This window comes from Lemur catta, chromosome 5 (assembly GCF_020740605.2).
Source record: "Lemur catta isolate mLemCat1 chromosome 5, mLemCat1.pri, whole genome shotgun sequence".
In the NCBI taxonomy this organism is placed as follows: Eukaryota; Metazoa; Chordata; class Mammalia; order Primates; family Lemuridae; genus Lemur; species Lemur catta.
Genome location: NC_059132.1, coordinates 6,113,234 through 6,127,060, shown reverse-complemented (window position 1 = coordinate 6,127,060; position 13,827 = coordinate 6,113,234). Strand labels below are relative to the sequence as shown.

General features: G+C 51.7%; 1 protein-coding gene across 2 annotated transcripts in view; it reads left to right on the top strand.

Annotated features, from left to right (window-relative positions):
- Nucleotides 1-13,827, top strand: part of NRG2 (neuregulin 2) — a 235,186-nt gene that overhangs the window by 193,100 nt on the left and 28,259 nt on the right. For both annotated transcript variants that reach the window (XM_045550953.1, XM_045550952.1), the window contains exons 3-4: nt 4,448-4,619; nt 11,142-11,260. In XM_045550953.1, the coding sequence (XP_045406909.1) occupies nt 4,448-4,619; nt 11,142-11,260 (291 nt within the window). The remainder of the gene's footprint in view (nt 1-4,447; nt 4,620-11,141; nt 11,261-13,827) is intronic.

Below are 13,827 nucleotides of genomic sequence, written 5' to 3'. Positions count from 1 at the left end.
GGGCTCTTAGCATCTCAGACAATTCTTGTGAGGAACTGTTAAGAGCTATAAAAGAAAACTCCTTGTAAAGAACATGGCGTGATTCAAATGTGTGGTTATTTTTATTTTGTCATCCTTTAGACCAGTGCTGTCCAATGGAAATATAATGCAATCCACATATATAATTTAAAATTTTCTAGTAGGCACACAAAAATTTAAAAAAAAAACCATGCAAAACAAATCCAGACTTCTTATCCTGGCTTGCACAGCCCCATGTCAGCTGGGACCTGCCCACCTTCAAGCTCCCCTCTTCCACTATCTTCATCCACACAGCTTCTTTTAGTCCCATGAACTAACCGTGCTCATTCCCACCTTAGGGCCATTCTCCAGCCACCTATTACTGTGTCATATTTCCTGTTGCTTATTTGCTTATTGTCTATCCCTCTTACTAAAATTCAGGCTCTGTAAGAGCAGGATGCTTATCTCTCTGGTGTACCCAGGGCCCAGAACAGTGCCTGGCATGGTTGAATGAATGAATGAATGAATGAGTGAATTAATTAATGATGGGTTGTTCTGAAGTGAGTGGACTATCAATAAGTGGCTACAGAGTCACAGCAGGTTCTCACTAGATGGAATGGGCTCCTTGTGATCTGGTGTGTGGACCTGTGTTTTATATTAATGGCAGGGAATGATTTTGGAGCCCCCAGTTCCTCAGGCCCTCTGAACTCGGGTCATCCCTGCTGTTTCTGGGGTCAGTCTCTGTGAACACACCCACCTAGCCCATTACCCGCACAGGCCAGTGCATAGTACTGTGCCAGAACTCACGTCAGGGAACAAGGTGGTAGAGTGACCTCTGCTTCATTCCTCCCACCAAGTATCACCCCCATCCCCACCCTGGCTCTTTGGGAGGGAGGCAGTCCATGGTGGTGGGGGCAGAGGGTTCCCTTGTTTCAGAATTGCAAGAAAGATCAACACACTCCAAATTGGGGAAGGGCACACTTGGAACCTTAGAAGAGCTCTCTCTGTCCTCAGTTCACAAGAATGGCGAGTGGGGTGGGAAACCTGTGGCCTTCTGATTTCAAGATTGTTCTTTTTTACGCACCAAAGGAGGCAAAAAAAAAAAAAAGCTTCATCTTTCTCTGCTGCACCCCTTTTTATAAAAGAACTTGTTCTGTAAAATTTGGATTCAGTCAAAGGGCCACACTTAAGGACCTAGAAGGCCACAGGTTCTCCACCCATCACCAGATGTCAACCCAACCTTACAGCAAAGCCATCTGTGCATATGTGTTTAGTTTGTAACCAGTCATTGAGCTATACACTTACAATATGTGCCCTTTCCTGCATGTATGTTCTATTTCCAAAAGAAAGTTAGAAAGACGCCTGAGGAGCCCTTTAAAGCCCACACACCTGGACCCACACTCACAGGTTCTGCCTCAGAATGCCTAGGCTATGTCCCAGGCACCTACCTACGTTTTAAAGCATCCCATGTGATTCTCATTAGCATCCAGTGTTAAGGACTATGATAAGGAACAACAGAAGCCAGGAGTGGGTATAGGGAAGGGAAGGAAGCTGAGGCAGGACTTCAATCACACTTAGAATAATGAAGTTCCAGAAAGCCCAACTGGTTGGGTTGATAGGTTAATATACATAAAACCTCGAGATGCCAAAAAAAAAAAAAAAAAAAAAAAGCCAGCATTATAAAATGTGAGAAGCAGGTAACTAGGGGGAAAAACATTGTAGCAAAAGGTTAATAGCCTTAATAATTATAAGGAGCTCTTCCAAATCAATAAGAAGATGAGCACTCAATAGGAAAACAGACTGCAGACATGAACAGGCAATTCAAAAAGAAGAAATACAATGGGCCAATACACTTATGAAAAATGTTCAGCCTCATCAGTAATCAAATAAATGCAAATTAAAACAACAAAGAGACGTTATCTTTTGTCTAGCTAATTGGCAAAGATTAAAGACACGATAATACCTTGTGTTGGTGAGGGTGTGGAAAAAACAGGCCCTGTCATTCTCTGGGGGGAGTGCAAATTGGTGCAACCTTTCCAGAGGGCAATTTGGCAATATGCAAAGCTGAGGAAGATTGCATACCCTTTGACGCAGCAATTCCACTTTTAAGAAGATTGCCTTAGGAAATAATTGTGGATAATAATAACAATAATAGCTAACCTTTATTAAATGCTCTCTACGTGCCAGGCTCTACATGCATTGTCTCATATAATCCTCACAGCCATCATCCCACGATGGTAGAAGCTATTATTTATCACCTATATTTTACAGCTGAGGAAACTGAGGCACTAAAGAATTAAGTCAATGACCTGGGGACACAGAGCTAACAAGTAGCAAAGGCTGGATTTGAACACAGGCAGTGTGAGTCTAGCGCCACACTTCCCGTACAGCAGTGGACGCTGGAGATGTGCAGAGGTGAAGCTGCAAGGATGTCCTGTGGGGTTGTTTGTGGTGGGAGGGTGGGAGCAGGGGCGTGATAAATGCCGCACAACAGGAATCAGTTACATAAATTATGATGCACCGTACAGGAATATTATGCAGCCATGAAATATAATGCTGTAGAAAAATGTGTGTTTTAATACTGGGTATTGTTTTTGTATATACATAAAAGATCTCTGAAAAGATGTCAAAGGAACTGATAAAATTGGTTGCCTCCTGGAAAGGCAGCTGTGTGGCTGTGGTCAGAAGTTAGAAGGAGACTTGTTTTGTAAGCCGTATACCCTTTCTCACTTCTTGAATTTTGAATCATGTTAATATATTATTTCTTAAAATATGTATCTATGAATATATACACATATAAGTTGTGTTATAGAACTCGAGTCCCACATACCTTTATTTCCTTGACATGCTACCAAGTGTTCCAAGGAAAAAAGTTTCAAGGCCCTTAGAGAATGATTCTAAAGTGAATAAAGATACTTCTTCAACTGTGTTTACCCACATGTTCTCCAAAGTGATTTGCTCATGGAACTGTCTTCTCAAGTAATATCTATTTTCATCTCTCTATATACTCATGTCTTATAGAAATCAGTTTGGGAAATGCTGTTATTAATATTTAACACCCAGGTAAAAGTGTTACATTGTTTCATTAAGTGAAAGAAACATATTATTAGCACTTGATCTCATTTTGTTTAAAAATGGGGGGTGTTATTTATGAGTATTGGGATAATAAATGGTTTTGTTTTCTTCTTTTTACCCATTTTTTAATCTTCTGAAATGAACCAAATTATTTCACAAGAATCATTGTATAAGCCTATGTAATACATTTTTAAAGGCTTTCTCTTGACTCTGTTCCCTGCACCTGACTTTCATCTACTCCCTACTTAAAAGGAGCATCTCAGGGTTGAGTTCAATGAGGGGACACCTGTGTCTAGCCAGGCCTCTTGCCTGCCTTTCTCCAGAGCCAGCTCTGGTCCAGTGTCTGAGCTCTGAGTTGCCAAGGAAAGGACCAGAAGTTTAAACAGGGCCAGTCAGTCCCAACACAATTCCCTGGCTCCAGCAGACCTTCCCTCTGCTGTAGGAAGGATTTTAATCATCTCTCAAAGAAAGATGAGGCTGCAAAAGTAGACACTAGCCTACCACTAGCCTGACATGTTACAAACCCAGATACCTGGGCTTTGGTCCCAGCTCCGTGGCTGCCCGGCTATGTGGCTTTGGTTAAGTTTCTTGACCTCTCTGAGTCTCATCTTCACCATCAATGTCAGTGTGACCCTTGTCTCACAGAGCTCAGGGACAAAATGAGAGCATGCTTGAAGGCATTGTGTATCCTGTAAAGACTATACCAATGGAAATTATTATGCATCCTGGTAGGAAGCACTGGCTTGCCCTTACCTTCCTAAGAACAGCATACTTTCTCCTTTTTTTTTTTTTTTTTTTAAGGCAGTGAGGAGAGGAACAAGGAGGTGAAGCACGGGAGACTAGGGCTTGTGTAAATAGAATGGTGTTTAAGAAAAATGGGAAAAGCCTCTCGGCTCGGCATTCAAAGCTCTGCATCTGCGATTGGGCCTGTGCCCACCAGTGCAGCCCCATGTCTTGTACCCATGATTTTAGATCATGACACTGGAGTCAAGAAAATCTGGGTTTAAATCCAAGATCCATCACCTTCTCTTAAGGAATTGACTTTACCATTCTGAGCCTTGGTTTTCCCATCTATAGGTGGGTTTAATCCCTGCAGTGAACTCATGGGGTTATTGTGCAGGTTTCATAAGCTAATGTAAAGCTTCTAGCATCATTCCAGGCAGGAAGGAACTCTCCGTAAGTAGTAGCTGCACTGATATCACTGCAGACCCTCTGTTGAATTGAACCAGGAAAAATGACACCAGGAGGGGCAGCTCCCAGGCTCACTGCTTCCCTCCCCAGTTCCAGCCCGAGGGCAGTGGCCCTTACCCCCACTACTCATTCTTGGCACTGCCCTACCACCACCCCACTCACCTGCCTGCCTTGTACCCCACAGCCACCCGGCCCAAGCTGAAAAAGATGAAGAGCCAGACGGGACAGGTGGGTGAGAAGCAATCGCTGAAGTGCGAGGCAGCAGCCGGTAACCCCCAGCCCTCCTACCGGTGGTTCAAGGATGGCAAGGAGCTCAACCGCAGCCGAGACATTCGCATCAAGTATGGGAACGGCAGGTGAGCACCGTCCGGCCCGCCCTCCATCCAGTCAGCACCCTGCCTTCTCCCGAGAGTGGAGCAGAATCCAGGACTGTGCCCCCAGACCCTCCCATGGAACCAGTCCCAGCCCTTCTCCACACTCCCCTTCCTTGACACTCCCAGCCTTCTCCCTGCAGCTCTGGGCCCCCCGGTTATGTTGGCCCAGTGTCTTGCAGACCATAGACAAGAGTTAAGCAATTAATATCTCGGGATGGTTGAAGGCAATTCGATTGTCAAGGTCAGCTTTACCAGTGGAAGCCCCTGCTTGTCCCTAAAACTTCTTCTCAAAGGACCTCCCCTCCCAGTGTCTGAAAGCCCCATCATTTGGCAATCTTTGGTGAAAGACCCTGACTCCAGCCAGAATGCCTCTGGGAGGTCACCGTTAGTGGGCTGGCTTCTCAGCTTAGCAAGCTGTCACTGGTCAGAGAGCTAAGTCAGGGGAAAGGGAACATAGCTTTGATTGGTGTTGGGGAAGTCTGTAGCTCAGACAGTTTCCCCGTGTGACATGAGAATTGTCTTTAAGCTTGAATCAACGCCCCAGGGAAGTGAATCAGAAGTTCCTGAGTCCCCAGACTGTGGAAGATGACCTCTCTTCCATCTTAGGTTGGTCAGGCAGGGGCTTCAGGCACCAGAGAAGCCAGGAGTCCAAGGGCAGGTCACTCCTGCCTCTCAAGGACAAACAAGGGGAAAATCTTCTGCCTGCCAGCAAAACAGACGTTTGGCCTGATCTCTGCTCTGCTGGCTCTAGGCACCAGCTAGACTCCCCACTCTGACTGAGGCACACCCCAGCCTTTTCTGCCCCTCCAGAGTGGATTACAACCACTTCCTTCACAGCTGTGATTTTCCTCCTCATCCCTCCGCTGCAAAATGTAAATGAAGGCCAGGTGTGGTGGCTCACACCTGTAATCCTAGCACTCTGGGAGGCCAAGGCAGGCGGATTGCTTGAGTTTAGGAGTTTGAGACCAGCCTGAGCAAGAGTGAGACCCCTGTCTCTACTAAAACAAAAAAAAAGAAAGAAAGAAAAATTACCCAGCAACGTGCAGGTAGTCCCAGTTGCTTGGGTGTCTACGGCAGGAGGATCCCTTGAGCCCAGGAGTTTGAGGTTGCAGTGAGCTATGATGACACCACTGCACTCTAGCCTGGGCAACAGAGTGAGACTCTGTCTCAAAAGAAAAAAAAAAGTGCAAATGAAGATGACTTTAGAGAACACCCATCCTGCCCCACCACAGAAAATGATGGAAAGAAGGCCTGGGCTCAGACACTCCTGGTTTGCTTGTAGTCCTGGACGTCCACACCCTGCCTCTGGGCCTTAGTCTCTGGAACCTGTGAAGGAGGATGTGGGAGTCAGCGGACCGGGAGCTGCTTCCAGTTCTGACTCTCCTTCCAAGAGTGTGCTGCAAAGGCAGAGCTGGTCACCCTGGAAAGTGGTCCAGGCAGAAAACAGAAGGCAATTTAGGAAGGATTTGGTTTAGGTGAAAGATCTTTGGCTGAAAGAATGCTGCTTCCTAAGGAAATTGCAGGGGCCAGTGGGGTGGGGTGGAGTGGGGTATGGTGTGTCCCAAATATACAGCACTGGCAAGAAATTCAGGCTGCCCACCCAGCTCACCTTCTGAGGCCATCCCACCCCTTCCAACTGCCCTGCTAAGACCAGCTCCAAGCTGGAGAGAAGTACGGACAGGCTTCTCAGAGCTGGAACCTTTGGGGCCCTTCTCCCTCCTGCCCTCTACTTCATTGAGACAACGGAAGTCGGGAGGGAGGGCTCTCCCTTCCCCCCTCCTTACTCCAAACATGCCCACAGCCTGCCCATCCTCATCCCACCCCGCCCCGTGCCACACACACTCCCGCACACACGAACACACACCCCCTCAGAGCCCTGGTACCACCAACTCACTCCCTTCCCTGGTAACTGCAGCCTTCTCTCCCTGCCAACACACCCACACCCATGGCTCTTCTTTTCAGACACTTGCCCTCCATGCTGCTGGTCCCGTGTGCTCCAGCTGTTGCCTCATGAAGCTGTTCGCTTCATGCCCACTGACTCCACACTCTCCCACCCTCCCCTCACTCTTTGCCCTGCCGGAATCTGCCTTTTAAGTACAACCCAACCTCTCTGTGGCTGCAGCCCTTGGGAAACCGCAGCAACCTCTGAGCTCCCTGGTCCCGTGCCTCCAGGTCTCTCAGCAGCCTTGGCGTGGGCCACCTGCCCCCTTGGCCCTGTGGTGCTCTTCCTGGTCCTCCTGCGAGCCCGGCCATTCTCTCTCAGTCGCCATCAATGCTGGAACTTTCCTGAACGTTGGACCTCACTTCTCTCCTTCCTCCCTCTCCACCTGTGGGTGACTTCACCCTCTCCCATCGCTTTAAGTATCTGAGGCTACGAGTCTCCATCTCCAGGCTTGATGGCTTTTTTACCTGAGTCCCAGATCCAGGCTGCCAGCGAACAGGAGATACCACCCCTGAGACGCCCTACAGACATTTCTGATTCAGAATGCCCAAGCCAGCCTCTTCCCGCCCTTTCCAGCCCTTCCCCTCACTCCGTGTTCCCTGTCAGCTGCTCCCAGCTGCTCAACACCTGCCCCCTTGCCATCCCTCGGAGGGAGGGGGAGACACATCTCTGGAAGGAGACACCCTTCTCCTCACCCTGCCCGTGTCTCATCTGCTGTCTTTTCCTCCACTGTCCCACTCTCGGCTACTCCCCACCTTTTCTGGGCCACAGGCCCCTTAGAAAATTCATTTCTGTATCTAACATATCTGTATTGAGTATCAACTGTGTGCCAGGTACTCTACTGTAGGCTCATGATACATCAGCAAACAAAATAGACATGGCCCCTACCTTTACGAGCCTCTAGCCTAACTTCCAGTATAGAATCTGGTAGAAACCTCAACCCTTTCTTCAGAAAAAATGTGGCTTGTGCACCCAGTTTGCTTTCAATTCTAGAGGTCCACAGTCACTAACCACCTCCGTAAGTGCCTGAAGGGGAATGATCTTCCTAACATGGATACATATCCGATCCTCCATTCATGACTTGACAGATCTTAGAGCCTGCTGTGTGCCAGGTACAGCCTTGGGCTCTTCCGACTCTCCTCTTCCTGGCCTACAAGTCACTGCCCCGCTGTTCCCCAACACTGCTGCGCTCCCTACCACTGATCTTTCCTTTCGTGACCCTGGACTTGGGCCTAGGCTGTTGCCTGTGTTGACAGCTCCCCTCCCTTCTTGTCCCTGGCAAAGTTCTCCAAGGCCCAGCTTAAATGTCATATCTCTGGGACAGTATCCTCAGCCCTGCAAGCAGCTATCGTTGTCTCCTCCCTGGGTGCCTTAGACATGGCTTTGTTGCATTGTTGAAGACTCCATCTCTCCTAGCATGAGAGAGCCTCAGAGGCTGGGACCCCATGACCATACACTCCCTTCTCCCCTTTAGGGCCTGGCAGATAGCTCTATGTGTAGTGCTGAGTTGATGAGAATCTTCCATGACTCTCCTCTCCTGGGTGCAGGGTCCCAACAGAGCTGGGCAGGAGGCCCTTGGGATTGTCCTAGCCTCCTGAACAAGGTACTGTCCTGGGGAAGCCTCAGTTTCATCTGATGAATGGATCACCCAATCCAGAAACAGGGCCTGATCCAGTCTTCTCCTGGGCATTATGGACCCCTAAGAGCCTGAAGCTCCCCCTGCCTGCTACCTGTCAGGGCCCTACCCCATTTGCCGCATCCTGAAACTTCCTTGTTCTACCTGTCCTGCCCCTGGGCTCTCAGCTGGGAATTGTTAGTGGTGGAAGACAAGGAACTTCTGATTGCCTGTGACCAAGGTGCCCTTGGAGTGACTTGGAGAGAGCTGCCACCTCCATATACTACTCACCCACACACCATACACACCTCACCTGGCACACGGGCTGGGGACAGGCACAGCAGTCTCCCTTCTGGCAAAATCTCCTCTATCCTCCCTGCCTGCATGGCGGCTGGCGCTGGCCTCCCAGCACTCTGCCTGCCCAGGCCACACTCAGGGCATCTCTGTTGGCCCACAGAGACCCCCTCCCCAGTGGGTGCTGTCTGTCTTTGTGCCTGCTGCACTGAGACATCTCACCCAAGCCTTCCTGTGCCAGGAGAAAACTGCCCCCCAAGCCCTGGGCATGGGGCCCTCCCCTGCAGAACCGCATGTTCCCGTATTTATGAGGGGCAGGCTGGAACAGGCCCCTCAAGCAGGCAGGGGGAGGCAGGCACTGAGGAAATTGTGGAGGATGCAGCCTCCCAGATCCTGTCCCTGCCAGCAGAGAACCAGCTGGGGAAGGAAGGGAGGGGCAGCCATCGCAGGGCAGACCCGGGTCAGTGTGGTGATGGGGCACCCAGAGCACAGGGCAGCGCCCAGCCTGCCAGGAAGGCAGGAGAGTCCTGAGTCCCTAGGGCTTCCAAGTGGAGCTAGGAGTGCGGAGAGAGAAGGTAGTGGCCCTGGTGCCTCCAGGGAGCTCTACCCGAAGCCCCTGTACATCTCTGGGGCCTGCCCGCCTGAGGTCACCAAGCAGCTGGTAAACCTAGGTGCTCCTCGTTTCTGTCCCGTTGCCTCTTTCTTGTTCCTCAAAGGGGAGGGGCTCTCCCGGAGCCCTGCACCTCCTCTCTACAGGTGTCACACACCTTCATGTGACGAGCCCTTCCTTAAAATCCTGGCCCTTCTCCTTTCAAATACCCTGTGAGCCTCGCCCCGCCTTATCCTACTGCATCTGATGTGTGTGAGGGAAGCTCCTTTGAGTTCAGCTGTGGGTGACAAGGAGGATCTGGCTCTGGGTCCCCCAAGCAGTGACTTCTGACCCTCAGGTGGTCCACTGCCCTGCTCATCCGATGTATGGGGAAGTGAGAGAAGCCTTATCTCAGGGAAGCTGGGTTTTGTGGCATCTAATTAGGCTGGAGCAGGGAAGGAGATGATGTCTCAGTCAGAGGGGCCTCCAGGGCTCTGTTTAATAAAGGGTACAAACTCTAATTGACAGAAGAGGGCTGTGGGCAGGCACCAGGCCAAGGAGACAGACCAGCTTGTGCCAGGAAGGGTATGGTATAGTCAAGCAGCTGTCGCCATATCAGTGAGAACGTCCCCACGGCAATAGGGTCTGTCAACAAGACCCTTATAGCACCGTTGTTTGGAGGATCTTGGGGTGAGGGTATCTGGGAAGAGGCTCACCCCAGAGGTGGAGGCAGAGCCCAGGTGGGGATTGTGGGCCAGTTTGTGTCTCCTTAACCCCTGCCTAGCCTCTCTGCTTACCTCTCCCTGTCCTCCTTACCCCTTCAGCTTTATGTCCCTGTGGCTCAGGGCAGTGACAGCTCCACTGCCCTCCCTCATGTGCCACCACCCCACCCCGTCAACCTACTGCGCATAGCCTGGGAATCTGGTTTTTTAATTTGGCACTAAAAGGAGGAGGAGATTACATTATATAAAGAAATGTTCATGTTACTTCTTGCTTCTCCCGGGGCCTAGACTGGGGTCCTGGGCTTTATCCTGAGCTCATACTGGTCCCTGGAGAGCACTGGGGCGGGGGGAGAGTGGAAGCTGTGAACAGACCCTTGCAGAGCCTAAGCATCCTGGGATAGGTGCTGGAAACTCTGAGAAGGAAGCAGAGCTTTGGGTGGAGCTTCAGAAAGAAAAGGGGAACCGGGGCCAGGTGCCCTGGAGTCACAGCACTGGGGGGCCCTGCCCAGGCGTGGCCCCGCAGCTCTCAGCACGCGGGGACTGTGTGCAGAGCCTCCCGAAGGGGCGAGCCCCAGCTTCAGGCTCCTAGAGGTAGCGCTTGTCCTCACCCAGCGCAGCTCCTGGTCCACTTCTGCCTTTGCCTTGCTGGGTGCCCTTGGCCAAGCCAGGAAGCCCCACTAGGGCTCAGTTTTCCCATCCGTAAGAAGAGAACACCCAGACTGGCCCTGAGGATCAAGTCCGGGATCTTTTTGTTTCTTGAAGTATATAAGCTCCTAGCTCACAGAAGGCGCTCAGTCAATATTTGTTGAATGAATGAATGAATGAAACAAATACCCTCAAAGAGGCCACAGAGTGCCCCGTAGTGGCAAGGCTGATTTGAAGGCAGGGGAGAACCACGGGTGTGGATGGGAGTCTGGGCACAGTTGCCATGAGAACCTGTCGGACAGCAGCTCTCCTGGGTACCTGGGAATAGGCCCTGCATGTCTGCAGTGACAGTGTGAGCGAGGCAGCTGGGCATGAGGGAAGTGGCCTTGTGGCTTCCTAAGGGGCCTGGCTTTCCTCCCACAGAAAAGCGTTACAAAGAAGGTCCAGCCCTAGACAAGTGGGTGGGAGTAGCCATGAGCCACGCCCTGTGTTGTCCTGGGGACTCGGGTCTTCCTGCAGTGCAGGGACTTGTGTTCTACCCGGACCCCGGAACTGGCTGTGCTGAGGGGAGCTCCCTCCCATCCAGCCTGCACAGCCACTGTGGCTCTGTGGGGAGAGGTGACCGCTGAGTGACCGCTGGGGAGCCATAGCCAGCCCTGGCTCACACCTCTCCCCCGCTTACTCCCTCCCTAACCAGAAAGAACTCGCGACTACAGTTCAACAAGGTGAAGGTGGAGGATGCTGGGGAGTACGTCTGCGAGGCCGAGAACATCCTGGGGAAGGACACCGTCCGGGGCCGGCTCCACGTCAACAGTGGTAGGTGGGCCCCCAACGAAGGGAAGGGTCCTGGGGGGTTGGCAGGACAGGCCAGCTACCCCCCAGCCCTGGGGCTGCATGTGATTCATCTTGCACTCAACTCCTCTCCCTCCTGCTGCTGTATCAAGCCCTAGATCTCAGCCAATTCAGAGAAATGCAGTCGAAGCATAAATGTTTAGCTTTGTTATCTAGGCCTGGAAGAGCCGCCAGCTCTCATTTTAAATACCCTGAAAACTAAATATTTTGAAATCAAGAGGTGGGGTGGGGGGAAGGATATTTTTAGAAGGCAATTATAGGAGGCTGGCCTACCAGGAGTGGGGCTGGGGGGAGCGGCAGGCCCAGGGTGTGTGCACACGGTTGCCTCCCCGGACACCTGAGTGCAGGCTGCCGGCTCCACTGGGCCAGGATGGGAGGCTTGGGTGCCTGGGGCCCAGGGGCAGCCCCTGTTCAGGGAGGGCAGACCCTTCCCCCACAGGGCATCCTCTCTCCTTAAACACTCCCAAGGTCAGGCCCTCACGCACCTCTTAGCTTCTCACCTCTGCAGTGGCAGATCCAGCTTCCGGGCAGAGGCCACCTTCCTGCTGGGCTTGTTCTCAGGCCCTGGCTCTTTCCCTTGGCTGGGAAGTCACCTGTCCTCTCTGCCAAAGCTGCCTGTCCACAGGTAGTGCCCCTCACCCCTGCCTGAGTGCTCCAAATCCCACCAATCGCTTTCCCCCTCCGGCTCGCACAGACTGAGCGCGCCTATTGACTGGGGCTTGCTTCCAGTCTGCCCCTGTCACAGCATCTAATCCCATGTCTGTCGTCACCTGCCTGTTTTTCCACCAGACAGCCTTCCAGTACTCCCTAAACCTAGCGCTGCCTGAAACAGAACTTGTAAGAGTCCCTGCCCTGTGACCCTCTGATGAAAACCGTGCTGGCGAGGGTACCCCCGCTCTCCCAGCCTGTTGGGCTCCTTGGTCTCCCTGCCGCTGTGTCTGATAAGTCCGAGTCTCCACGTACTGGTCAGTCTTCTTTCGGGATCTTTCTCAGACCTGTCTCTTCCACTGCACCTGCACCTCAAGAGTAACACTGGCTCAGGTTCCACCCGTGCTCACCTGAACCAGAACAGTGGCCTCTTAGGGCACCTTTATCCTGTCATGACTCCGCCCCGTGGAACCACAGAACAATGCCTTTGTTCTCACCAGTCTGGCCCAAACGATCTTTCCAGCCTAACCACAGTCAGTGCCCTTTACATCCCATTCTTGCTTTTTCTCCCACACCCTCTCTCCCAGGAAGCTTCCCTCCTTGGCCACCCACCCCACTGTAGTGTCACTCCCAGCTAGGGCCCCACTCCCGGGCCAGTCTTAGCCAACCGTAGTCTGGTGGCATCTCCTGAGTTCTAGCCTTGGATCAGTCTTCAACTCTCACACAGCTGCAGAACTTTCTCTGTGGGTTTGACCTCCCCATGGAACTGGGAGCCTCGGGAGTGAGCAGAACAGGGGTGGTGCCTTCTCCTGGGGGGTACAGCAACAGCTGCTTGTGGAGCCAGGCCCCACATTACCTAGTGATCCCTTACTCAGTCTCAGGGTCTGTTTTATAAATTGTGAGAAGCTCAGAGAGGTTAAATATTTAGCCCAAAGTCAAACAGCTGGTTAATGACAGAGCTGTACAATGTAAAAGTAGTTGGCAAACACTTAGCCTTCGAGCTTCGTGGGCTGTGTCTGGCCTGTTTACCACTCTCGCCTCAGGGCCTAGGACAGCACCTGGCTCACAGTGGGAACCTGGTATTAATAAATATTATATTAATATAGAAGAACTTACAACCTCCGCCAAGGCTTTTTCTGCCACAGACATGGCCAAGCCTGGCATGGGAAGCATGGGGTGCCGGTGCCCCTACTCCTGTCCGCCTCTCCTAAGCTTGGGAAATGCACTGTGCCTGGGGTCTGGCACCTGCCACCTCTGCCATCGTGTGCAGACAGTCTCGGGTCCACCTTGGATTTGGTGCTTCCTGTTTTATCTAGACTTTCTTGGTTAGAACTGACTTAAATTTATCTTGAGGAATTTATTTCTTAATTTGTAAAACTGGAAAGTCCAGAGGTAGAACTGGCCCCAGACATGACAGAATCCAAGAACTTAGAGAAGGGGTCAAGACACCTTCTCCCACTGTATGTTGACCTCATTCTTCCCTGCTGTAAAGTGGGCTTCTCCCATGTTTGGGGAACAGAGTGGGAAGAGGAGGCCATGGCCTCAGACAGCTCCAGGTTTACGTCATCCCAGCCCACCACTGAGAGAAAAGAGATAGCTCCATCTCTGCATGTGAACGTACAGCCACAGGACGGATTCTAACTGACCCTGCTTAGGTCATGTGCCCTGCGTGGCCCAGTCCCTGTGCTTGGGGGCATGGGGTGCCGTCTTTGCTGGGTGTGTCTGTGTGTGTGCAGAGGCGCTACTGAGAGGGGAGGTAGAGTGCTAGGAGTGACAGCCTTGCCAGGATACCATGTACGGGCACTTCCCTGCAGGGGTAAGAGGGAGAGGCTGCCATGCAGAACCCCACAGGAGTGCCTTCTCCTCGGCATGAGCATGGGGCC